General features: G+C 39.0%; 2 protein-coding genes and 1 long non-coding RNA gene across 14 annotated transcripts in view; 1 reads left to right on the top strand and 2 right to left on the bottom strand.

Annotated features, from left to right (window-relative positions):
- Positions 1-1,416: 1,416 nt before the first annotated feature.
- On the bottom strand, positions 1,417-2,206 carry LOC118507735. Its single transcript, XR_004905696.1, has 2 exons — positions 1,932-2,206; positions 1,417-1,805 (listed from the first exon to the last, which is right to left on the bottom strand). It is a non-coding gene; the product is annotated as an uncharacterized LOC118507735 (long non-coding RNA).
- Positions 2,207-2,514: 308 nt separating this feature from the next.
- On the top strand, positions 2,515-26,990 carry LOC118507731 (cytochrome P450 18a1). Of its 3 annotated transcripts, XM_036046688.1 has the most exons (15): positions 3,730-4,064; positions 4,162-4,357; positions 9,637-10,549; positions 11,195-11,377; positions 11,441-11,681; positions 11,748-11,891; positions 12,027-12,229; positions 12,387-12,711; positions 12,786-13,033; positions 13,130-13,322; positions 13,387-13,999; positions 14,072-14,303; positions 14,372-14,492; positions 14,624-15,559; positions 15,837-17,655. In XM_036046688.1, the coding sequence occupies exons 1-15, from the start codon at positions 3,996-3,998 to the stop codon at positions 15,849-15,851; spliced, it is 4,632 nt and encodes a 1,543-aa protein (XP_035902581.1). In that variant the 5' UTR covers positions 3,730-3,995; the 3' UTR covers positions 15,852-17,655. The 3 variants fall into 3 exon arrangements, 2 of the variants coding, with proteins under 2 accessions (XP_035902581.1, XP_035902582.1); XR_004905694.1 differs by lacking the exon at positions 3,730-4,064 and adding an exon at positions 2,515-3,048 and having other exon boundaries at positions 12,027-12,711; positions 15,837-19,911; XM_036046689.1 differs by lacking the exons at positions 3,730-4,064; positions 4,162-4,357; positions 9,637-10,549; ... (5 more) ...; positions 12,786-13,033; positions 13,130-13,322 and adding exons at positions 23,351-23,472; positions 23,616-24,045; positions 24,135-24,399; positions 24,727-26,990 and having other exon boundaries at positions 13,922-13,999; positions 15,837-23,015.
- LOC118507733 (cytochrome P450 306a1) overlaps positions 26,540-27,420 on the bottom strand; it is a 38,795-nt gene continuing 37,914 nt past the window's right edge. For all 10 annotated transcript variants that reach the window (XM_036046701.1, XM_036046698.1, XM_036046696.1 and 7 more), the window contains one exon: positions 26,540-27,365. In XM_036046701.1, coding sequence (XP_035902594.1) covers positions 26,997-27,365 — 369 coding nt within the window. In that variant the 3' untranslated portion in view covers positions 26,540-26,996. The remainder of the gene's footprint in view (positions 27,366-27,420) is intronic.

Here is a 27,420-nt window from a genome sequence, read left to right as displayed (position 1 = left end):
ATGGTGTTTTAATTAAATTAAACGAGCTTAAACTTAACGAGCAACTTCCTTTAAGCAACGGTTAGGCAAAGATGATACGCGATTTCGTGTCGCGGGACAGCGTCATAGTTCATCGTATTTTTAACCGGGCATTATAGGCCTATTACCCCAAGCCCCACAAATTAAGCTTAAACGACTGAAAAACAGAATGTTCATATAAGACAAACGTTTCAGAGCTTGAGTGATGCGCTCAATAGATGCTGTTTTTTCAATATCGAAAATCGAAATGATCGAGATGGTTTCTTCTCTCCTCCGCATACATCCAGATTTGCAAGAAGTCACAAATTAAGCTTAAAAGGCTGGAAAATAGAATGTCCATATAAAAAAGGTTCAAAGCTTCAGTGGTTTGATCACTAGATGGCGTCCTCTCGTTATCACCGAGTCAAAAAGTTTCCTCTCTAGATGGCGTCCTTTCGAGATCCCAGAGACATAAAGTCGATATAAAAAAATGAAAGTTTCAGAGCTTCAGTGATGCCTTCAATAGATAGCGTTTTTTCACTATCGAAAAGCTTAATGATCGAAATTGTTCCTCCTATCCTTCGCGTACCTGCAGAAACCTCTTGGCATGAAGTTTTTTTTTGCTGAAGTCTGAATAAATGTTGCTAGTTGCTAGATGCTAGTTTATGGGTCATTTTCGCATATCAAATGTTGTCCCACATATTTGGTTGCATTTTTCGTAAAAATTGCAAGCGATACCACCACCGGCGCCTCTTCCGACGCTTCCATCATTCTTCTCAATACCTTTCCCCTCGATAAGCCAGGCTACATGATGCGAGATGCCAAAAAGATTTCGCTAAAAAGGGGGGGATTTGCGATATTTTTCCGTCAAAATCATCTCGGTTCATCTACCTGCGTTGTTTAGAGCATTTCATGCTATCTCTCTCTTCAACCGAAAACTACCATGGCAACGCATGGAAAGTGACAGAGAGGGCTAGAGAGAAGCAAAATATTTCCGAAATTTCAGCTCGAGGAGGCGAAATCTTTTTGACGGATAGATTTCGCATAACCCCCCCTTTTTAGTAAAATCTTTTTGGCATCTCACATCATGTCCCGGAGCGCAAAATCAGTCGCATCGCGGTCCGAAGGCGTTTGTTTTGACCGTCGGAACGACTGCCTTCGGGGGTCCGAAGGCGGTTGTCAAACAAACATCTTCGGACTACTTTTATGTCATTTAAAAAAAACGCTTGAAAAAAACCAACTTGTGTGGACTTTCTTTCTTGGCTTCATCATCATCATAATTTTTTCTCATGTATGTATTTCCCTCGGTTTTTGGTTGGTTTCGATCATTGACTGGAGTTGGTATGAAGGCACTGTTTTAACTATGGCACTATAGTATCTATGTATCAATGGATGCCAATCGCAGCAATATAATAGTCATTAGAGCTCACAATATATCGGAGTTTATTCATCGCAGGAAAATCATCAATCATCAAGTAGACTATTCTTCAAGTACATTATTTCTTCCACCGATCATACCAAAACATGTAGTGTGCAAATATGTGTTTCATACGGGATTTGGAGAAGTGCAGTGCTGAAAGTGGAAAAAATGTTCCTTTAGTTTATAGTTTGGCGTTGAAAGTGGTATCATAGTCATCAAACAGGTCGAATAAAAGAGTCAAATGGTGGTTATAATTGTGTTGTTTCTCAGGGCATCTGCCGTTAGAACGCTCGGTCAGGCGGTAACAACCTCGGCGTCCACATAATACACCCGCAACAACACAGTGGCCGAACCATCTCCAACGCCTTTGAAAGGAGGCTGCGTATCACTGAAACAAAACCAGAAGATTCGGCATTTAAATGCCTCGGAAATTCGATTGCCCATTTTGCAATCTCAAAAATAATCCATCGCAACGATTTCCGTGTATAATTTTGAGTAAATTGATGAAAAATACCACATCTTTTTGGTAATAACATTGATTGTTTACACTTCGCAATGATAGTTGTTCTTCTTCTCACTGTTTTTTCATCTTCCTGAAGAGAAACCCGAAACTGACAAGACGCACACAACACTCTCACAACCGGGTGTTTCATACACGCTGACAGGCCGTTTCGATCCGGTTGCGACCAAAACGCGACCCGATTGTGCACTGGGCGTAGCCTGGCTTATTCAGTTACATCGTGTGAGTGAGAGGGTAAAACATAAAATTGTTAGCTGGGAACTGCTGGAAATGCTTGCTGCTCCGATATGCTCGGCATTTCTCCCTACACCACACAAATCATAAGGAACAGAAAAAGTGGAAATTTATTTCCATGCAAAAACTTAGAAAACTATACAAAAACTCAATGATAAGAATTTTGTTTCCAGACTATTTCATTTCTGCACGAAACTTCAGCTGTCAACCAATATGGTCGTAGCAAGATGCTAGACTTTCCCTGTGTGCTATGTCTGGAATGTGTATGTGCATGCGTGCGAAGAGGGGAAGACAAAGATAAAGAAGAAGGAAAGCAACAAAATACCAGGAGGCTGTGGTGCGTGCATTTACACAGCTAATGCGAAAGAATAGGTCCTCAATTCGACGTGCGCTTTGTAACATCACGTTTTTCTGCTAGCCCAGAAAGTCGTTTATCTCAGTGCGTCGTGCCAAAGATGGGAAAGATGTGAGCACTACAAAGTTTCGTTGTTAAATATAACCGTGACAATTCCAGCAACAGAAAATCAACTGAAAGTTTTGGCTGCTTTACACAAGAGTCGAAAAAGAGAGCGTGATCTCTGAGTTAGTAACACCAGTGGGCGTATGTGTGTATAGTTCGATTGCGATGGCTGGGCATGAGCTGGTATCAGTGTGTGCGTGACGCAAGTGATATCCTAGGAAGGGAATTTTCTCGACCACGAAGGATACGAAAGAAATTTGTACGGTGGTGAAGTTGCTCCGGAGTCAATTGAATCGTTTTCCTTTGCCAACGGCCCAAATGAGCAGTGTACAGTGTGACGTGTAGTAGGCACGGTGCAGTAGCAATTGTATGTAAATTTTAAACCAAAGTGATGAAAGCGACCAAAGTACAGATATAGTAATGTTTCGTATACGCAATGCACTTGTACTTGGATGATGGGAGGATATATGAAGTGGATCTGGTGACGTAAAAGTGTGCTTCGATTGAATCGCTTACAAGCATTATTGTCTAGCACACATTCTAAATTAAACCCAGTGCAGTTGAAATTGTGTTGCAAATGCAGTGCCATTGGTTATAAAAATAGTGTCAGCCACGAAAACGGAACGAAAACGCTTTTTTTGTAGTTTATATACGCAATAATTGTGTGTCTTAAGTATTTGATGTTGCAGTGGTGCTGCAAGTCATGCTTCGTTGGTGTCACAATTAGTAACAAGTTTACGGATTGAAAATTTGGTTACATCAAATAACAAAACGACGAAAAACACAAATGTGTTTGATAGTGTTTACGTAGTTATAACATTTTGAGACCAGTTCGTTTAACTGCTCCTTAAATCTCGCGAACCCATGTTATTATGCTTGTCTGCTTCTCTGGCTTTTAATTACACGTTGCCTAATGGTGCATGTAAAGTGCCATTTCTGAATGAATGTTTTGAAGATATAAAGTATTGCTCATGTAAAAATCAGAATGAAAAAAAAACAACTTAAGGCAGCACCATATCGATGGGTTTAGCGAAAAATACAGGAAAAAAATATCGATTTGCTAGCACAGAACTAACACTTACTGTACCCGATGTGAAGACAGGAGAGAGAAAAATCGATGAAAACAGTTTTGTGTTTGCTAAGCAGCAAAAAAGTGGCAGAGTGACAGAGCAAGTGATAGTGATTGTGCAGAGAGAAAACTGAGAGAAAATAATGACACTACGCACACACATCCAGCGTTGAGACATCGAGCACGAATAGAATGCAACGCAAGTTTGTAGAAAAAAGGCTTCTGTAAGAAAAGGTGTGCCGTCTTGTGTAGTGAAATGCTGTAAAAAAGCATCAGCGCCAAAAATTGCCTTTGCATGGGGGAGCGCACAGGGGGATACCACCGATCGAATACACATTTTACAAATGTAAACGAGAACACGCCAGTGCGTGTGGCCATTACGCCTCACAACCATAGATTGCAGTAGATACAATGTTTCGGGAATAATCTTTCCAATTCCTTGTTTTCACAACCGAAACCAGGTAAACGGCACAGGTTACGATACACCAGAGCAAGTAACAAAGCGCCAAACGCGGTTGCCCATATTGGGCGAACCGGTTAAAAGGGTTTACAAGCGGAGGACTGAACTGAACATTCGAATGCCGAACAGAAAACGTGTAATTATGAGCAAGGCGTACACCATGGGACGTGCAAGGATTAGCTTGATATCGCTAATAGGTAAGTTTGGCAGTGAAACCTTATTGTGGATTTTTTGTTTTCCTTTGATTCGAATATGATAATCAATCCTCACCTCGACCCTGATTAGCGAATATGTGTGGGCACCGAATGAACAACAGAAGACGATTGGCTTCCCACGATGCGAATTGCGTTTTTGACGATAAGCTTACTGTCTTATTAATTGGCGATGGATCAATTAATTGCAGGCATTTTCTGTTGATAATGTAAAAGCATAGATCCTTGTGGTAAACTCTTCGCGTGAAATGGTAAACAAAGCTAGATGACAGGAGAATCAATTGCCTTTTATTGTGAAAGCCAAGCTACATGATGCGAGATGCCAAAAAGATTTTGCTGAAAAGGGTGGGGGGGGGGGGGGGGGGGGGAGGTTTGTGAAATTTATCCGTCAAAAAGATTTCGCCTCCTCGAGCTGAAATCTCGGAAAGATTTCGCTTCTCTCTAGCACTCTCTGTCACTTTCCATGCGTTGCCATGGTAGTTTTCGGTTGAAGAGAGGTAGCATGAAGTGCTCTAAACAACGCAGGTAGATGAACCGAGATGATTTTGACGGAAAAATATCGCAAATCCCCCCCTTTTTAGCGAAATCTTTTTGGCATCTCGCATCATGCAGCCTGGCTTTGAAGGTACCAGATGATATTGTAATTGTAGCCGATGATGTTGTACACGGCCTTTTTTATTGGCAACAGAAAAACCACTTAATGTACCAAAACGCAATGTTGTGTATATCTTTAAGTATGCTCTTGTAGATGAGACGACAAAAGGTGATAAGACTTTGTTTACACTAGCACACAGCATCGTTCACACCTAGCTTTTTCAGAATGTAGGTTAGAAATGCAAGAAAGCTTGGCTGCACTCTTGATTTTGTTCGGTTTTCTAGATTCAACAATAACTATTGTGGCTTTTCTGCGTGTTCATTGTTATCTAACACTGAGTCATAAGTTATATGTTGATAGATGTTTTCTGATGTAGTTTTCATATTAGCGTATAATTCGCCTTTTTTGTAGTACAATCCTTAACACAACTTTACGAACACCTGTTTTTTTAGGGAAAAAAAAACTAGAAGAGTTACCTAAAACTGATATTGAAGTAAGTTGAAAAGAATTTCAAAACACACATATTGAAGAAAAGAGTATAATTTTACACACACTTTAACAATTTATTTTGGCACCTGCAAAATTGCTCCATATAGCATAACTATGCGAACACCTACGGAAAATATTTTTCTCCACCATTGTAATGATTTTGAAAATCTTTCAAAAATACAAGTAGCTTAAGACAACCTTTTTTAACGTATATGTATTTTTGAAGCAGTTAAGTAAACAGTTTTAGCTCCCTGCGATACAGTTCCATACGGGAAAGACACGATTTTTTTTTTTCATATTTTGACTTTCAGTATTTGTATTGGATTTGCAACACCCACAAGCAGTGATAGAAATTTATAAGCAAAGCGAAAAGATGGCAAATATCGGACATACATTGCTTTACATGGGTGCAGAAAATCGAAAACCTAGTGTAAAAATAAGGCAGTCTGTTTTTCAGAAAAAGATAATAAAGATAGAACAACAAAAATGTGATGCTTTCAAATTAGTACAAACAGAGATATGGATTAATTAGTAATGCCGTAAGTTTTACACGGCAGACATTGCACGGCTAGATTGGTATCAAATCCCATCTGGATAAAACCAACATACGCAGCTACAAGGAATTAAAACAGTTGAAGTCAGGGTTCTAGTAATAATTTATTGTATCGTTTACCTACATATGGGAATACGAATATGGTATTTGAACTTTTAATGCAGGTGTATGATCCAAAGGCTTGAGTGAGGACCGATTACTACAGACTGTTCAATATATATATATCGCAACTTTTATTGTTGCAATGGAAAAAAAAACTCGTGAACTGTTGAAATTTCGATTTATAGAAAAATCACAATTTTAGTTCTATTGTCACTCGTTTGTCGCGTAAAGAGACCGAAGGCGCGTCCTTCGGCCCTACTTATCCCTTTTTCCGCTCGTGCGACCCGATTGCTAGTCGCAGAGCCTCACAACAATCGCAAATCCAGAATCCGTGTGTTCAACTAATGTAAACAAACGCTGTTTGCAATTATATTTATGTGAATTTTTGATCTTCTTTGACTCTACAACATCGAAGGAGTCGCCATGTCATTTCTGGCTTTCTGTGCAATCTTCTGCCATGTCATTTCTGGCAATCGCCTCGGCTTCTTCAATCCCAAGGTGGTATACAACTTATGAATCAGGTGCTACAACCGCTTCGCAGTCTTGGCCAACTGCAATAATCTCCGATACATCTCATGGCTTAGCATCACGTCGTTTGTGAATCCATTATCATTTTGGAGTAAAGAGACACCTGTTTGATCGCTGAGTAAGTTTCAGATATATAGGATCGTCTATGCCAGGATTCCCGAAGATTGAGATGGTCCCCGATGTTTTCACATACGAGAAACGGAACGCCCTTCCTAGCGTCAGAGTGAACAGAAGATAGATTTTGAAATAAATGTTTAGTCTTAATGTTTCAATTATCCCAAAGATTGCGAGGAATAAATATAAAATAACGTGGTACTAATTTAGTAATAGTAGTGTTTATTACTACTTTCGAAAAGAAGTCCGATAATTAGTCCTTAGTATTAAACCATATTTTTTATTATTCGTTTCACAATAAAAAATCAACAAACAGCTCATAAGTCTCTTTAGTGTAAGTAGTACTTTTGCGCACAAGAAGCTGAACGGTGTTTATCAGTTTTAGAAACAGCGAATGTCTTAGAGGTGTACAGGTGTACTGAAACTATGTGGGTTGCGTAAAGTTTGAACTATCGCGACAATTTCTTGCAGTTGTTTTTTTTTCTTTGACTGTAATATGATAAGATCACTAGCAGAACCCTTACTAATATCTTGAACATTTTTCCACTGCATTTTGCAGGCTGTGGAATCCTATAAGAAAATGCAGTTTGTTTTTTTTTATTCATAAAGAACGGCCTGGCCGTATTGCTGGTTTGTTTTAGTTGTTGCGGAATTTAAGATTGCTGTTCTGCATCGTTCACTTCTTTTGAACCACATCGCTCGGTCGTTTGTACAAGACTTATCTTATGATGTGTTAAAACTGTTACCATACTTAAATAATACTTGAAACTTGCTACACAGCGTAACGGACATACCTCTTGAGTTGGGTATCGAATTTAAACAAGCGGAAATATGCGGGTCTGGCTTTCGTCGGGGTCCGAGATTAACATAGCGAGAGCTTTCAACAGTGACTATTTATTAATTGCCGTTCTCCTTAAGTGCTTATGCCAAGTGCTGATTGGCACTCACTTCACACGTTAATATGTTTTCCGATTCCAAGAAAGCAGTGAAAATTTAAACATTCATTCGGAGCCGCGTGTATTTCATTCTATTTTTATTCCATTTTTGCTTTCTCCCCCTAAAAATCCACGATATTTCGGCTCACTTACATAGGGTGATGCACCTCGAAGGAATCGTGCTGGTGAACGTTCTGTTGAAACAGCACAGGTAGTGAGGTCGATTTTAATCTGAATGGGATTCACTGTAGTTAGAACTATCTATCCGGCTAAACACACGTCTAAAAAATCTTAACGCATACCTAACCTCGTTAGACAACGGCGTCAGATACTAGAAATTTATAGATTAGAGTTTGAGTAACGAAAAGAAATAAAATGAGCAATGTATTACGTACTAACGTATATTAGCCAAACGCTGTATTCGGCTGTATTACGTACTAACGTATATTTCTACTGATGAGAATTAAAAACTAATGTCTATGCACGTCTTCTTCTTCTTCCTTGGCACTATACAACCTCGAGAGGTGCCATTTCTGGCTTTCTGTGTCTTAATTGTATCCGTAGTAAAGTAGTCAGCCCTACGTACGGGGAGGCGGTCTGGATGGGATTTGAACTCCGGTCCTGCCGTATGATGACCGCGCCGTTATCGCCTCTGCCACCGGACCGCCCCTATGCACGTCACTACCGGGAAATTAATTCCCCGGTCACCTGAAGCCGTTCCCATGTCTGCTAGCTTTGTTTACCATTTCATCTAAGGAGCCTACAAAAAGAATGGATGCTTTTATAATATCATCAGAAAATCAAAATATACAAATTCTACAAAGGGCTAACTCTGCGTTTCTTCTCCACGGTTACCTTACCGTTCGGAACCTTTCGTTCGTTGCCATTCGTTCGTAGTAATCAAAGTAACCGATGTACAGACGAAGCAAGTGTGTGTGTATAGTTAATTGATGTGCATGCGTAGCTATGTTGTTGTTAGTCTATAGAAAAATTGATTTTAACGTGATTTAATGCATATTATGAAGAATGAATGCTTCGCCTTCGCATTTTTCGAGAAAAAATTCACTATGTTGGCAAAATATTTTAATATTGTTTATAGAACAATTAATGGGTGGTAATGTATTCGTATGAGCCTTCGGCATCGGTGGAAAGGCCGATTAAAAAATGTCTGAGATTTGATAGAGTGTACGGAAATAAATTAATCCAAATTTGATATCTTAGATTATGATACCTGTATTGTACCAATTCATGTTTTTTTTTGTCAAATTGAAAAATAAATCCAGTTAGTGGTACTGACGTTAGTCTTGGGGCGGTTCGATGGCCGAGGCGACAACGGTGCCGGTCTTCACACGGCAGGACCGGTGTTCAAATTCGATCCAGACCTTCTCTTCATACGTTGAACTGACTATCTTGCTACGGGTAAAACCAAGTTAGAGAAAGCCAGAAATGGCAGGCTGAGATCTTTCGAGTTTGTAGAGCCACGTAAGAGCGAAAAGAGGGGGTGGGGAGTCTGGTGGCCAAGGAAATAGTGGCGCCGATCTTAACATGGCAGTACATACGCATGATTATTTTACGTTTTACGTTTTACGACGAAATCATACAACTGAGAGTCAGAAATGGCAGACTGATACCTTCCGATGATGTAGTGCCGTAGAAGAAGAAGAAGGAAAAAGACGATTTTTAAGATGTATCAGCATACATCTTAAAATATCTGATAGTTCATTTTGGAAATGGAAACAAAAAAAAATAACACAACCGCAAAATGAGGTCAATCAAACCTTCAAAAATGTCCATTAAAATCTTAAGAACTTTCAAACTTTGCTACGGTGGACCGGTTGGGGAAACTTTGCAAACATCATAGTTAATAATTATTCATAGTTTATTATTGATGGTAACTATGTTATTGACTTTTATTTATTTGTTTTTTTTTTTCTTCTCTTTATTACAGGTATTCTAAGTCTCACGTTTGCAGTTGAAGTCCACTTTGAAACACCTGATAGTGGATTTTTCCTGAAGCATTCCCCACGACAAAGTGCGTTAGCATCAGTCGTATCAGGTGCAACATCTACCAATGGCAAGTCACGATCATCTAACGGAGATTCCTTACTTTCGGTGGACCGATTTACTGTAGTGCAAACTAGTCAACCCGTGTCTGTACGAGCTAGCTATGGGCCGTTTTCTACAAAGCAAACAGTACCTGCACGGTACATCGTACCGGACGTGCTCGACAGTACGAATCGTGACGGAAACTCGTCGCAAAATACCACCGCCGCATTACTGGACTTGCAGCAGCAATCAAATCTACACCTGGACATATCAGCCCACGTGGTTCGGAGCAGTGTGGCCCGTGATTCTCCGGTGCTTCGCGTTCTGTTTCATGCGGGTGCCGACCCTGGTGGTCATTTACAGCGTCAAAAAATATGTGTGCTACTTCATGCTTCCATGGGCAACAGAACCCCTCTCAAAGGCAAATGTATGCCAGAAGGAGAGGATGGAGTATGTGTCGCGGAAGTAGTTATTCCATCTAACTGGTGGCCTCCGTTACCACCCCCAGAAAGAGATGGCCGTGCACCGAATACTCCTCCGAAAAGCCCACAGCGATTAGTGCAAGTGTCTTACAGTGTGTTCGAACCTCCTGTTAGAAGTCCAGAACTTTGTGAGCCGAAAGTACAGATTCAACCGCTAACACCATTTGCAAAAATTCCCTTAAGTCAATCACAATTGCCATACAAAGAACTGCGCGCAGATAACACGCTTACAATGATGGTACCACAGATACCATTATATCCGCTTTCGAAAATCCACGTTCCAGTTTTTCTACATCCTGAGAATGGACAAAATATTGCAGTATTCATAGTAAGGTGTGTATAAAATATTCCTGTTTTGAAAAAGCAAATCGTAAGCAGTTTGTTTGTTCTTTGGAATGATTTTCCCCTGTGTTGGTCAACAGAAAGCTGAGCTTTTTTAACCACCTGATGTTTAATTTTATGCAACTTCAACTGAAACGATTTAATTTTACTTAATCTTTTTTTGACAAGAAAATCATTTAAAAATTAATTAGCTAAGAAATATGCGCGGCCTTTGAGTCGAAATTATTTTTAAAACCTCACTTGTAGCTATGGTGCGAACTAAAAGAATTCGCCGTATTGCTATAACTATAATACTTACTAGAAATAAATTAAAGCATTTTCTGAGTTTCTATATGAAAAAAGCAGAAAAAGTAATAAATTAGGTTGTCATTGTAACAAAATATTAAATGATACTTAAAGCAACTTTAAATAGTTTTCGCTGTCCTATGTTAGACCTAAAATGTTCAAAAGTTGTAGGGCCTTTTTTAAGTTTAAATTCATGCATTCAAATATTTGACAATTTTGTATTGTATTGCGACTTTTATTTGCATGAATAGTTAATAGCAATGTGGCTAGGCCGTTCTTACCAAATAACGAACAACTTGATGAAAATAAGGTTTAAAATGAATCTCCAAAAAATTTTTTTTTGAATTCCAGAGCTCGTGTAAAAGCCGGCATGCGTATTCTAGGTGCTGTAGCATCATCAGACGAATGGAACGTTTCAGTAGAGAAAGAAAACACAAAGCATACTGTGGCTCGGGTTACTGCTTTTCGTAAAGATCAAGATCCAGACAGTCCTACCGGAAGGGTTCGTTTCGATGATGCGCCTACGACTGACAGGTATGCGTGGATTATATGATTTACAGCCCATTGCAACTGACTTCTAACATTTGAACATTTTAGTGCTGTGGAAGTCTTTTCGTGGTTGCTTGAAGTTTCCAATGATACCAAGGAATATTGGGACGGTGGAAGAATAATTTGGTCCGTTAGCTATGTACATGATGGCCCGAAAATGAAACTAGATCTGTCGACCGAGTCTTCACAGACCAGCAGTACCGGTCTACAAGAAGAAGGTCGTAAGAAGATAGTGGCCAAACTGGAAATACAGAAAGACGATATTCATGCGGTTTTACCTATTGCGAAGGTATGTATAGAAGTTAGCAGTACATCCGGGAGCATAATGCAAATTGACTACACTTTTTTATTTTAGAACTGGGAGCTCATGAATACAGCCGTTCTTACTGGAAGACAAGTATCGCAGGCCATGAAAGTTTTTATAGTATCACAGGCTGGGAAGATGGCTGATGTCACACTTCAAAGTTCATGTCTGACAGAAGATGAAAGTGTGATAAAGGTAAAAAGAGTTATATTTCATTTCGGGTGTTATAATTATGCTGTTCATAGCTTTAAATGTAATTAATGTTAGATATTTGAAGGTGCATCGAGTAACAAGTGACTAATGAATTAACTGAACCCTTACTCCTCAAAGGTATCATCGTCATGCAGCTCCGTTTATGTTGATGGGTCAGAAGTGAGAGGTTCATCTAATGCATCGATACTGGTTAAATATGGAACGTATTCTGGACTAGCACGGTTCACTGTTTGGATGCCGGAATTTCCCTTGGAGGTATCTGTTGTTGATTTTCGATTGTCGCAGATTAAAGGTTGGAAAATTCCTGAGGATCATAGCACGTAAGCACAAATTTTTGACGTTTATTTACTCCTTATTTGATGGTTGTTCAAAGCCCAATTCAAATCAACAAAACGTTCGGTAATACGTAGACGGCAAACTGCAATTTGACATAACAGTAGTTAGGAAGGAGATTAACAGAACTCTTGTGTATTACAGCACAAACGGCAAGCCAAACAGTCGCAAAAAGCGTGCATATGGTAACAGTGGAGGATGGGGTCATCACAGCGATGACTTTATAAATGGTATCTCTCCGGAAAGAGGCGTGTGTCGTGCAAGATATCAACAAAGTCCGGTGGAAGTGTATGCAAGGTTCGTAGCAGTGGATCAAGATTCGGGACGTGTGAGCTATTTAATTTCTCGTCGAACTGGTCTGCGAGTGACGGATCTAGTACAATCACTACTGCGAGTTGCAGACCCAAAAATTGCCAGTTTACGAGGACGAATGCTTCAAGGGCGTGCAATGGGTCGCACAGATGTGCAGGTAATAAAATTAAAGCGAAAAATGTTAATTCTATACCTTTGCATACCTTACATACACTGAATTTTGTTTTTCAGGTTCTCTCTCCTATTAATGGAAGGGTTATAGGTGCTCGAGAAGTGCGTGTTGGAAGCGACAAAGTAACCATAACTCGTTTGATGGTTAAAGTTGTTTCCGGATTGCAATTATCAATATCCGGAGATGGTTCGATTGACAACGGTTATATTGCCGAAACCACGGTTACGCGCAGGTTAACCGCACAGTATCAAGAAGGACTTCTTGACATAGAACTAGAATTTTCTGATGGATCCAGGACACCGCTCAGGTTAGTAACGTAAACATGGCGTTTGTTATGACAGCCAGGCCGATCGTTATTACGCTTATGGTATACGAATATGTTGTATGTTCATTGATGTTATAGGGATATATCTGTCGATGATTATTTCCTGCTGGTCGAAAGTCTTGACACGGAAGTGGTTGCATTTGCACCGATGCTTGCATCGCATCACCCACGGGTGATTGCAGTTGGAGAAGGAAACGGAGAGTTGCTACGAGTTACTTTACTATTGTCCGAGGAATGTCGTATTCGTCGCAATATGCCTGTCTCTAAACAGGTACTATTTGAAAATATTTACTAAATAGAGGAACATCCCGATGATATGCCTTTACTTGTTTTAGGGTATGAAGACGTCTGTTGGCCCCCTGGTTAGTGCGCTTGCATCTGTACAAGTTGATTTCAGTGGATCTGATACAAATACCAGGTCGGATACATTGCAAAATGACGGAGCTGTGGGACGAGACCGCAACAAATTTGGGAAAGATTTGAATGATTTAGAAGACATACTTATTGGAATCCCGTTAAAGGATGATAACGGCCATGAATCGGCAGCGGTATTGCATTCTTCTAGGCAACACCATCGTGGAAGTGGAGGCGGGGGCATGATCGGAAGTAACAGTGGAATGGTCGGAGTATTCTCATCAAACAAAAGCATGGTCCATGGTGATGCAGACACTCTCGAAATAGGCATGTACATAGTGCTTACAGCCTTTTGTTTGGCCATTGCCGTATTTGTAGTGTCATGCGTCGTGTATGCATCTAAATATCGACCGGTTGTAATTGATGCAAATGGAGATGCTAGTGTACGTGATGGATTGGGAAATTCAACAGTATTTGATGTTGGAAAGGGTAATGAGTCGTGTGCTACCAATGCTCACGATTGGGTATGGTTAGGTCGCGCGACTGTTGATCGATCGAATGCGGACATTCTAGAAACGGGGACAAATCACAAAGGTATATATCAGCATTACGTTATGTGAAAATTCTCAACTTATCCATGCTTGTATGTTTCTTTTCTACCTACAGATTCACGAATGCATATAATCAGCAATCCGATGAATTCAAAGTACGACGATATGGGCGAACATGTCATACAGATCAATAGTTTCGATAATCCCAACCATATTCAGTTGCCATCAGCTGTAACTGTACCTTTTCTTAATAGTCGCGCGAGCATCGTAACAAATGAGAAAACGGCTACACCAATTAATTCCTGCACATATAAGACGCGTGATACGCACAGTCGTGCTATGATAAAGTAAGAAGACGGAATAATTTTCCTGGTACATGCAATCACATGTTAAAGAGATGTTTGCTTTCTTATAGCGATGAGGCGTCGTTACTTCCCCAACGGAGTATTGCAACGACGGTTGTAGATCGTATCGAGTACCGTCCACCAGTTCCACCGCACCGTAATATAGGTGTAACTGCTCATATTTCTAATAAGGTAATTTTTGTTATTTATTCCTATGACTAAAATCATGTACTTTGTATGGCTCTAATTGCCATGTGAAACTGTGTGAAAATCTTACAATTTGATGTGTAATTCTGATTCATTTATTAATGCCTATGTTTTAGCAACTGCCTATTGAGGCTGCTCCTCAGTTAAAAGCTTCGAAGCGCTATCATCATCGTCCTCCTAGATACAGCGGTGGAATAGCGCTCAGTAGTATGAGTAGCAGTTGCTCAAACACAAATCCTGCTTTCGATATACAATTACAGAACGCTTCTGACTTGCAACCGCGTAATATGAATCATACTCAACAACAAACAAACTTAGTACTTTTCAACAACGGCAAATCAGGTCAAGCAAAACAATACGAATCGGTGCAACCCGTTTCGGCTAGAAGAACAAACGAATCACCTCACTCGTTTGAAAACATGGGCTTCTCTATCATGTCACTGTCTAACGCGGAAGATTACCAAAATGGAGAGAAGAATCATCAAAAACATCGGCGTCCAAAGGAATTACACATGGCTGAACGCTTAGTAGAGCAACCAAATTGTCAGCAGACGGCATTTAAATTTGACACTATTAATCAACATCAAAAATATCATCATCCATTCCAATGTGCTGAGTCGTCAGTATCATCAGCAGAGGGAGCCACAAATCCCGGCGAACGAAGGAGTTCTGGAGACTGTCAAAATGTCCAGCAACCAGTTAACAAACCTGTTGACAAAACATCAAGCAGAGTTTGCAGCGTCGCGAAACCAAAACACATCGAGGAAGAAAGTCAAAATCATATGCCTCTTTCCTCTGACGACGATGGTGGCTTTGCCGTAGCAGTGGAACAATCCTGTAGGAAAAAAAAAGTGCATATGGAAAGTACTTCTCCAGTCCATGCTGCGGTCCTGAATGCAGCACCGAAAAAATCTAACAATAAACCGACTGTGGTGGGAAATCCGATGTTTTCAACTACGCCAGACAGTGAATTTGGACCGGGCGAAAGTCTAGGATTAGATGACCTAGATATGGATTACGAACAAATTATGCATTACTTCGATAACCTGAAGGTACGTCAGCATTTTCATAATTGTTCGATCTGACGTGTAGAGAAATATGATTACGTTTGTCTTTCACATCGAAAGCCAATATTTTTTGTTTAAACTGTGTTAGAACCGATTTTATATGTTTCGTTTTTTATTTCATCTGCAATTGCAGCTACTTGATTATTGATCTTGTAGATTGTGCTAAAAAATGTTATAGTTTATAATACTATGAAATAATGTTGATTGTAATGTTCTGATATGTAAAAACAAAGTTTTACAATATTTGTGTTTTTTCTTCTAGGAATCGAACGCCTGAGTGCAGGAGATCATTGCAAAGATTCGCGAAATATTAGCCACGTTTCAGCAGCAGTATAGAAACGTGGCGAAAACACCGATGTCCAGTCCAACGTGTATTCCCGGTATAAAAGATCCTAACTTTGAGCAGTTTTTTGAGCATTTGAGTGAATCGTACGCATAAAAACGGATAAGGCTATTATTGTAGGTTTTACTGCACCCAACGCAACATCTGCCTCATATCCCCGCAAAAGTATAGCAATGTTGTCATTTTCAAAAATACTGAGTGATGTAATTACAAAACGTCCGTACAAAATGATCACGATCAGCGATTGTGATTTAATGTTCTTAGAAATATTTTTGTAAAATTTATTTATTATTGGGTGCCATATCACCTGGCGAAGCTTAGTGTAATAGCATTTATTATCTTCATACATACCAGTGGTCGAGCGTACTAGAAGCGAAAAGATTGGACAAAGAATATTTTTATCAGAAACTATACCGAATCACAATCCATAGCATAATATAATAGACGCTCCTTTCCCTAGTTTGGTTCTGCGTTATATTATAGAGATCTCAGGTTTTAATTTTAGCTATTTCCAGAAATGATCCGTTGAATATTTAAGTGCTGCTTGAAGTTTCCCGGTTTAGAACCCAGTTTGCAAGTACCCCTCCAAAAATCATGCACATTCGCTAGTGTGCTGCTATTTTCGGAGTTCAGTTATACTCGCTATGATTTTACTCAAAGAGCGGATCTATAAAATTTGCGAATTTGCAGTGATCTAAAGAAAAAGCTATCGAATATCTTAACGTAAATAATATTGTCGAAGTCAATAGATTAAATATACATAATATAATGGAATATTGCACCTGATGTCATGTGAGCTTACAAAGCAAAATTCACGTATTGAATTGGAAAACATAAATTGAATTACATATACAACCATACCACACGTAATTTGAATGTTGTACGTTTGCTGTACTGAAACAAACCATTTACAATGCTACACATCGGCATGATCAGGCTTATTGAGGGTGAAGCAATGCGTAACATAGTTAGTGTGTATCCTTTGGTCATGCACTAACAGGATAATAATGCATTTGTGAGACAGCAAGATACCGTAATGTTCGCCTACGATGCAGTAAAATCCCAGTGTAAACTTTTTTACTACGCTATTACCATGACAAACTGTCAGTCAAAGTATGTTTCATCTGTTTCACAAAGGTCCTGCGTTCATGTGCATGAAACCATTTCACAGCCTGTGTTTTTTCTGTATTTCAATCTTAGTATGGTGATGTGTCTAATGCAGATCAAACGGATTGTTGTCGTCATGAATATTTTGCTAAAGAAAAGCTAAAGGAATGTATAACTCACAAGGTGCACAATATCATACAAGTATTCAAGTGAGCTAGCAAAATAATGTTTGCCAAGGGTGTTAATAAGTACACAAAATAATCAATGTTATCTGTGCGGAATGCAGCGAAAATGTAGCAAAATGATTTGGTGACCAAATGTAATGTATATAAAACTGTATGTAGTAAACAGGCATGAAATGTGCGTGTTCAGAATTTGATAAGTTTTGATTGCAAACGACAAGTGAGCTTTGCAAGAAATCACATTAAATTGTTTAGACGTATTTTGAGTAGATCTGCAATGAAGAACTGCTTTTTGGATGCTGCATATTTGAAAAATATAAAAATAATTACGGCTGGGAGAGTTTCGGGAAAATACTCTTATATTGAAGGAAGTATTGTAAACAACATGCTATGTGTATTGGTTTGGTTAACGCTGGAATAAACATTCCGCAAATTGTTAGTTATTGTAACTGCTATTTAAGGTACTTATACACATTTGCAATCAATGTACAAACATTTCTGCTGAAAGTGAAAGTGTAATGTTTATATTGAGCATTGCAGCTGCATGATAGGTTTGGAAAATACTTTTGTTATTTCCAATATTATCGACCACTACTTATGTCAAAAATCTCACCCTCATTATCTCCCCTTTACTAGCGCATTAATTTTAAATAAAGGTATGCCATGCAGCTAAACTGATCAATAGTGAAAATATGAAAAAAATCGAAAATTTCCCCAAATTTACCTATCTATGTACAATTAAATTATAGCTCATAAGAAACTCAATATCTTGTGCAAGATAGTAAAACCTTTATACCAAAAATTAGCTTTACAATATTTATAAGCTGCCTGCAAATGACTCCTACTGCGTGACACTCTACACAAGCACATTTAATCAGACCTGTCCTGGTCATACATATTATCGGAAAGTTTTGTTTCACTTGAATCACTACCATACAAATCTATTCCTGCTAACATTTGTAACCCTTGCTTCTGAATTAAACAGTGCCATACATAGCTGATTCACAAAGTAATATTTAAAAAACACTTAAAATTGAGTGCAGTATAAACTATGGTTTTCAAAGTATGGGTTTGGAAAAGCATTATATTTTGGAGTAGAATTATTTTTACATACATTTTTATACTTTGCAAGCGACAATGGATAGAATTTCGATAGTTTGTCATACTTGAATAGTATCGTTCGAAACAATTAAAACCCATTTTTCAGGTTGTAGATGCTTTTATATAGTTTACAAATTTCAGTTTGTATTTTTCACGGAAAACGGTATATACTCCGCCAAGTATTAAATATGTATGTAACAATGGGAGTATCATTCAAGTCCCAGAATAAATACCATGCTACCTTTACAATTTGCGCTTCCATGGTGATTACCTGAAAGTTTGCATTTTTTACGCTGGTCAGCGTCATTTGTTAACACAACACACACCGTTTCCCAAAATGTTAAAGTGCAAGTGATTTGCGCGTTGTCTTCGAGCATCAACCGATTATTTACTTTACCTTTACTTACCTCTCAATAAAGAGAGAATAACCAAACGTTCTATTTTATTTTGCACTATAATCTTAATGCGTTTTCCAACATTCAGTACAAGCCAATTGACATTTTCTGCGTTACGTATCTACGTCATGTTAATTTAAGAATTATAAAATATCGTTGTCCAAGTCATCGTGCGTAGAAAAATAACCGTTTCGGTTGGTAGATTTTTCACATCGATACGTTATGTTGCATAATTATAATAAAACAGTTCGTGTATGCTCTGAAGTCCAAATGTATTCCCTTAATAAAGCAGTCAAGATATATGAAATGATGGATCAATAGTAAACCAAAATGAAACAAAACGTAAGAAATTCTATTGCTTCGCTTAAAAGAAAATCAGTCGACTGCATATACTCCTGCTAGTAAATGCATTTGGTCGGTTTAAGGTCGGTAAACAGAGCAATGTATCACACCTATAAGAACCACAACAATGTATAATATTTAAAAGAGCTTGAATATACACGTAAACGCGCTATACATTAAACATTGAAAAACGAAAATATATATTCTAGTTGTGTAATACATTTAGCAACGTAAATAACGATCTTTTTTTTTGCTGCAGAGGTACACTGCATTCGACCAGCGTAATTTAACATTGACTTTTAGTTTTCTATCAAAGACAAAATTCATGTTTTAAAAATATTACCTTAAAGCACTAATTTTGGTCAGCGGAGAAAGCTCTTGATAATGTGTGCGTTTATTTATTGAACATTGATATTGAACAACATACTTTAAAACAAATGTGTGGCCATTAATTGGCCATATTTAACAGAAACAGAAGCAAACAAACAATAGCATGATATATTTAACGAAAGCAAAATAAATGAATGTATGCAAGCCGAAGAAAAGTAATCAGCAATGCAAGCAAACAGAATGGAAGGAAAATAGACTAATAAAAAGCATTCTAAAGGAAAATATGCGACTTCACGTTAAATAGTGCTTAAAACAAAATTTTGAACATATATTTGTGTTTCCGATATCATAAAATGCTCATCCTTTATAACCACCACAAATCACATCTCAAATGCATAAAACATACTCCAATGCATCATTCTTACCGCAACGGGAAAACAAAAAACAAATTTTTGAGTGAACAATGAAATACAACACCCGAATGACGAACAAGTGATTAATAAAAGTCACTGAAATGGGAAACCATCTACTTCACAATAAAAGAGCCTTGAATGTTCCGAAATTTTAATATTAACGCTAACAAGAATATTTCAGAATATTGCTATCTTCGGTACGTTGCTCTACGGGTGGTGCTTTTCTCTCTCTCTCTTTCTCTTTAGCCTAACGAGCTCGTAGGTCATGCCCTGCTATTTCTGGCTTTCGAAACCTAATAATATCACGTAGTTGGATAATCAGCCCTCATTACGGAGGAACGGGGGATGGGATTGGAACCCCGGTCCCGGCCGTATGAGGACTGGCGCGGTTGTCGCCTCTACCACCGGGCCGCATGTTACTGCCAGTTATTAACAATACGGGTTTTTTTAAATTATTAATTATCTATGTGTATGTTTCCATGTGAGATAAATCAAAAACGGTAATAATTGATCCACTTCTCCTTCGAGCGAAATCAATTATCAACTTGAGACATCTATAAAATTAACATAATTTAATTTTTTTTTAATTTGTTGCTCGGTGCCTACACCGAAATCTAGTAAACGTGGGTAAAATTAACAAACAAACTGATGCTATTTCCTGTGTTCATTAATCCGCTAAACTTATAACCCCCTCGTCACTCGTCGTAATTTAGACTTTATTTGAAATGTTCACGTTCAAACTGCAGCGTATATTCCATTCTAACAAAAGTTTCGCTTAAAGAGGGCGCCATAGTCTTCAGGGAGAAAACGATTGGCTTCAAATCAAAAATATGCTCAAAGCGAACAATTTAGTCCGGTCCTTTTCGGCGTGTCCGGCTGTGAAGTGGGCTGAACGAGGCGCACTCGTAACGCAGTATTAAGTATGCAGTTATTGTTACTATCTTTGTGTGGGTTTCAAAATTGCGTTATATTAATAACACAGTTGCATTAAACTAATCCGTTTCACCCAAAACAGAATTTTGTAAAGCGTTCTAGTCTGTTCATCTTCGATTGTTGAAAATGAGATCGACGGTTCCATGGTGTTCCATAGTTAATTCTTAGTAACAGTGAATGGTGAGAATAAGAGTTTGTTACAAACATTTTAAGCTCCAAAGTGACCGAGACGACGTTAGAATTATACTCGAATGGCGCGATAACGACCCTAAAGAGCACAGCTGTAATGAATGAATGCTTTTCTTCCCCTCTTTGTAGTTTCTGTAATGGTAGGAGCACTGTCACCACATTTGCTGCAGATGTAAAGCAGGTTGCGCGTACTTTTCCCTCCAAACGCATGCAGCTGGCCGAGATAAAGATACGCTACTGATGCGCCGCAGCACGGCTCGAGGTTAGGGAATGTGAAGCTGCATAATCTTAAGGGGAGGTGATAATTATGCTAACGCGATTTCTGCTAAGTTGTAGAAATAGGCTACAATATCTAGACTTTGTAGGACGACGAACCTACTGAGAATGCCGAAGAGAAATAGAGTCATTTAGAATTAATAATGCGGTATGTCGTGTGCCAGACAATATGTTGTTTATAATTAAATACTTTTAACAATGTATTTACAACTACAAAAATAGTGTTCTTTTTTTAACTGACTTTTGCCGTTATTTTTTAGTAATGATTTGAGTAGCAATCACTCTTGTGATCTTGTGTTTTCTGTCTCCAGATATGCAAATTGTTATGCACGATTGTAGGGGGCCCTGGAATGTAGGGGGCCACTCTGTTCGAATATTCTGCTCTACACAATATAAGGAGTTTCATTAAGAATCTTTGACGACGAACTGTTTGTAAATAAAATACAACAATTAAAAATGCGAGCTCTGTAATGTTCTAAACAGACAGACAACAGACTTCAGTTTACAAACAGAAAAGATACGTTTTGCTTCTCATTGAGCTAAAGCCAAGAAATCGAATTGACGGCGTACCAGGTAAACCACATACTCTCGCACGCTCAATCTCGCTCCCGCTGCCTTTCGCTCGTTTATCACTCTCTGCAATGCTCAGGAGTCTCTTGCGTTGCCACAAAAGCATAAACCGAGAGCATATACGTACACTTAAGTTTTGTGTTGCCTCCCCTTCAACTTTCAATCTGCAACTTCGTGCTGCTCTAAGCTTACACGACTTAAGCTACGCTGAAGCAAAGGTACAATCCATTAGCGGTGTATCTTTATCTCAGTCAGGTGCATGGGTTAGGAGGGAAAAGCACGCGTAATTTACCAGGCTCTGGAGCACATGCGGAGTGATTTCCCCTACTTTAGCGGCCGCGCTCGGGCTCGTAGAAACTATAAAAGTGGAAGGACATACCGATTCATTCATTACAGTTGTGCTTTTTATCGTCGTTGTAGACTCGAACACGTTCGTCTCGCTTATAGCTCAACTGTGGTGGTTCGGAATCGACTGTAGTGTCTTAAGTGCTAGCGCGCAGTGTTTGGATGTGCGCACCTGAACTGTACACGGCTCTAGCATAGATCATAGGAAGCTTGGTTCATGGATTGATAAAGTGTGTGCAAAGTGTTGGCGTGAAATATTATCTGCTGATAGTACGCAAGAAGTGAATCAAATTTTGCATACGGCTCTATGACTGCGACAAGACCGCCACCAACAAGGGACATTTGTTTTTTGTTTGCTGTTTCGTACAAATTGAGTGCGGGGCAGATTTCGTACACGGTGCAGAGATTCATTTGGCCGTCGCAGTTAAATGCACAAATAGTAGTAGTTGCGTTGACTGTAACCTCGTCAAAAACCAAAACGCACACAAATCACCCGAACGGTAGCAAGTGTCGCGGTCGCGTTGCGAAAGATGTTCATCGATTCGTATATTGTGGGATTGATGCGTAAAGAGTTCTTTGATCCATTAAGCGCCCGAAAAACATTGCTCGTATTCTGTTGTGCGTTGTCCTGTGTTCTATTCGTGCAGTACATATTTCGCTTGCTGAGCCAGATTAAGAAGCTGCCGCCTGGTCCGTGGGGTGTACCAATATTTGGCTACCTGACTTTTATAGGTCATGAAAAGCACACGCAGTACATGAAGCTTGCCAAAAAATATGGTGCACTGTTTAGCGCTAAGCTGGGTGCCCAGCTGACGGTGGTTATAAGCGACTACAAAATCATTCGGGAGGCATTTAAAACGGAGGAATTCACTGGCCGACCCCACTCACCATTGCTGAAGACGCTTGGAGGATTCGGTACGTAGTGTTTCAATTTACTTACAACGAAAAGAAAGTGTTCCTTAGTTCTACAATTAGTTTTCCGTGTGTAAAATACGAAAGCCCAACTGCTATGCTAGACAAGTGTTTTAGAGATCGCTTCACACCCTCTCTGCCTGCTAACGCATGCAAGGGGAATAAATATTCCAAATAAACTAAACCAACTCACTGTCGTGAATTATCGATAAAAGTAAAATTAAGCAATAACCTGTTTAATTGCATAATTTTACCTGTTGTAAAATTAAGCAATAAGCATAATACCTGTTGTTAAACGATTTGTAACTGTTATTTTTGTTGTTTTTCATTTTACTTAGGCATAATTAATAGCGAGGGACCTTTGTGGAAAGATCAACGCCGTTTCTTGCATGAAAAACTACGTAATTTCGGCATGACGGTACTTGGAAATAAGAAGCATCTCATGGAAAATCGAATAATGGTACGTACCTGCTCCATGTTTTGTTGCCTATCTACATAGTATTTTTTTGCGTTACAATCGACGGCATTGCAACTGTGATGTGGTTTGACACTTTTTTCATTTTACTCATCCGTATGTGTATTGATTGTAATAATATTTTCCAGACCGAAGTGACAGAATTGTTGGTAACGTTGAGCTCGGTCGAAAATAAGTCCACTGATCTCAGCCGTTATCTGTCCGTGTCGGTGAGCAATGTCATCTGCAATATCATAATGTCGGTTCGCTTTTCGATCGAGGATCCCAAATTCAAGCGGTTTAACTGGCTGATAGAGGAAGGAATGAGACTTTTTGGCGAAATACACACCATTGACTATATTCCTCAAATACAGTATTTGCCCGGCAACATCAACGCGAAAAACAAAATAGCAAAAAATCGTGAAGAAATGTTTGACTTTTATCGGGAAATTATCGAAGAACATAAGAGAACGTTTGACAACAATAACATCCGCGACATTGTCGATGCCTATCTTGCCGAGATCGAAAAAGCACAGGCTGAAGGGCGGGATGGAGAACTGTTCGAGGGCAAAGACCATGGTAAGTGTTTAGCGGATTTTAACCAATGGAGTCAATTGGGTTGCTGTATTTCTATTTATTTTGTTGGTTTTATCTGTGCAATTCTTCAGAAATTCAGATGATGCAGGTGATTGCAGATTTGTTTTCTGCCGGTATGGAAACAATTAAAACGACGTTGCTGTGGTTGAACGTGTTTATGCTCCGTCATCCTGATGCGATGCAGCGTGTTCAGGATGAGTTAGATCAGGTGGTTGGACGCAACCGGCTTCCCAAAATCGAAGACGTCCCTTACTTGCCAATCACTGAAACGACGATTTTGGAGGTGATGAGAATATCCAGCATAGTGCCATTAGCAACTACTCACTCTCCTAAGAGGTAAGCATACCATCCTTGGCATGGTACTGTGCTGTTTATAGTCTTGTGTGCACATGTTGTGGCGGTAATAGTTCATTTTATCTTGTGAACATTGTTCCTTCTTGTTTCATCTTGTTTTGTGGAATCCCTATTCCCTACTAATGTTCGTAAATTATTATGGCACTAAATTGGTAAATTTTTCGAAATATTAAGCTTCTTATTGCAATTAAGTCGAGTAAGCGTCCTGTTGCTATCACTCATTAATTAAACTACTTTCATATCGAATTCGATGGTGGTATCAGTCAGTGCCTATATTTGTTTACTTTCTTTGTTTTTTTTTACATACAGTGACGTTGTTATCAATGGTTATACAATACCTGCTGGGTCTTACGTTGTGCCACTAATTAATAGTGTCCATATGGATCCAAACCTGTGGGACAAACCGGAGCAGTTTAATCCCAGCAGGTTCTTGGACGCCGAAGGAAAAGTCCACAAACCCGACTACTTCATACCGTTTGGAGTCGGTCGACGACGATGTCTTGGGGATGTGTTGGCACGCATGGAACTGTTTCTCTTTTTTTCTTCAATTATGCACACCTTCACAATAGAGCTGCCGGAAGACGAGCCAATGCCCGGTTTAAAAGGAATTATCGGAGTCACAATCAGTCCACAGGCATTTCGCGTCAATCTTATACCACGTCCACTACAAACCGCGCTGGCCAATATGCACACCATGGGAATGTGCTAACAATGTTAGTACTCCACTCCCGAGACAGTGGACGATACGCCTCAGCTGTCTTACCAGCGTCGATCGGAGAAATTTAACGACCTGATCTTTTTAAAAACAAAGCAGAGCAGAAGTAATATCATTTTACGAGCACGGTATGTTCCTAGAGTAATACACACTTTAAATCATCATTGAAGAAAAAAGAAACAAATACGAGTACGGTATAGAACATGAAACAAAATCACTATAAATTATGCTTCCAACGCATCAGTGTGATGCGGATCATTACGTTTGTATGTGTTCGATCACTACTAGTCAATTCCGGTCGGAACTGTTTCTGTTTTTTTTATTTGCATTTTACTAGGCGAAAGCATTATTTATAATTTTCTCAACTTAACTTTCCCTGACAAAACCTGTCAGTAGTAGGATTGCTGTCGAGTCGTATAATAAAAAGCAAATCAAAAAAACAAAACTTAAAAAACGCATCTATGACGAAACAAAGCCAAGGTATACAGGAACGTCTAAATGAGCCAACCAAATCATATCGAAAATATGAGTGGAGATGTGGGGCAGGAGACTGCACAAAAGATTAAGGAATTTCCTTTATTTAACATGCAGAAACTATCGCCCGAACAATAACTTTAAATTTGGTAGTTGGTAGCACATAGCATCACAGTCAATGTTGCTATAGAAAACCTTATTTCAATGATCCATGACAAAATAAAACAAAACAAAAAATCTAGCTGTTTTAGATCGCGCGCTGACAATCAACTGTGTCATTAAATCTTGAAAATAACAACAGTGGAATCTGGACAATGTACGATAATTGTTCCAGATGGCAGAATTATTCCCAAAAAACAATGTGTTCATCGTATAAGTTTTTTTTTTTGCAAACAGTAAGATAGGTCTGGAAAGATATTTAAAAGCATTTGATTTGCGAGTGCAACTTGCGAGAAATAGCATAAGGTTGAGCATGAAGTTACTAGCAATTAGATTTATTGTTGATTGCCATATGTCGTGTAAGGTGCGATTAAGTTATCGAAAGGTACGTCAGTGGAGAAGTAAATAGTAGAAATTAAAAAATACAAAAACACACACATACACTCTGTATAGTTGTCTACTTGTCCTTTGTAGAAAATTAATAGGTTTAATACACAGTAGTAATGATGTTGACAACGTTATTTGCATTGAAAACGGTTGGAGATTCGCAGTGATAAGGTTACTACTGGTCAATTTCGTGAAGCTAAGCTCACATTCACATTCTATACACGACAATAAATGCGGTGAGGATCTTCGCTTCGACATGTTCATAACTAACAGACTATCTCTTAGCACACAAACCCGTAATTGCTGATGTTTATTTTTGTTTATTAGTTAGGAACGGCTTGGCCGTATTACTGTTGTTTATTTTTTGTAAAAGTAAATAACTCATTCTTAATTTAATATTTTTGAGGTACTTTTATTGCTATGGAAGTAAATAAACCTTGACATCGGCGTTTCACAGCACACAGCACTCCTGAATAAACGAAACAGCTTGTGTGCAAGCAAAATGATTGCGCGAATGTGAGACCTTAACTGGTATTGCCAGTCTTTAAGTTTTTTTTTACAACCAACATCGAAACTGTTATATTTAAGAGCAATAGAGTAATATTTTCGGCGATTGTTGCTACAACAAGGTAATAGGAACAGAATAGTGCCTTAGTTTATTTATTTTGTTACGCTGTTTCTGTAGCAACTATCCATAGGTACAAAAGCTAAAGGACAAGGACATCCCAGGAATGTAAATTGCTGCTGGTGCATGCGATGATTAACAAACGCGTCGTTTTACTCGTAACACATGACGTAAGTTAAGCATAATGGTAATAAAAAAGACTCAAAGTGCAAAGAACGTTTAATGTTTTGCTGGTGTTGAGAAAATTACACGATAATCTGGCGGCATCAGCGTTATGCCACACGTTCCTGTCAAATCGATCGTACTCACATCCTCGGGAGCGATGCTAAACCAATCGTAATGACGCACTATTTGTGCGACGTAGAGGTGCAGAATATTTCTGGCCAGTTCATCGCCCAAGCACATGCGTTTCCCAACCTGAAATGGGAGAAAGTAGCTTGGGGTCGTAAAGCGCCCTTCTGGATCTAGAAAGCGTTCCGGTTTGAAGCTATTGGGCGCCTCGAACAGCGCAGGGTTCATGTGCACAGCCCAGATCAGCGGCATAATCATCGTATTGGCGGGTATCTTAAAACCTGCGACAAAGATTTCCTGCGGTTACAAAAAATAAAAAAAATACATCCAGTTATACATTACACATAGCAAA

Source organism: Anopheles stephensi, chromosome 2 (assembly GCF_013141755.1).
Source record: "Anopheles stephensi strain Indian chromosome 2, UCI_ANSTEP_V1.0, whole genome shotgun sequence".
Lineage (NCBI taxonomy): Eukaryota > Metazoa > Arthropoda > Insecta > Diptera > Culicidae > Anopheles > Anopheles stephensi.
This window is presented reverse-complemented; position numbering and strand designations above follow the sequence as displayed.

Coding starts and splice junctions, on each gene's coding strand:
- LOC118507731 (XM_036046688.1), top strand. CDS start 3,996: ATGGGGGAGCGCACAGGGGGATACCACCGATCGAATACACATTTTACA. Junction 11,378..11,440: donor GATGCGCCTACGACTGACAG/GTATGCGTGGAT, acceptor TGAACATTTTAG/TGCTGTGGAAGTCTTTTCGT. Junction 13,323..13,386: donor ATATGCCTGTCTCTAAACAG/GTACTATTTGAA, acceptor TACTTGTTTTAG/GGTATGAAGACGTCTGTTGG.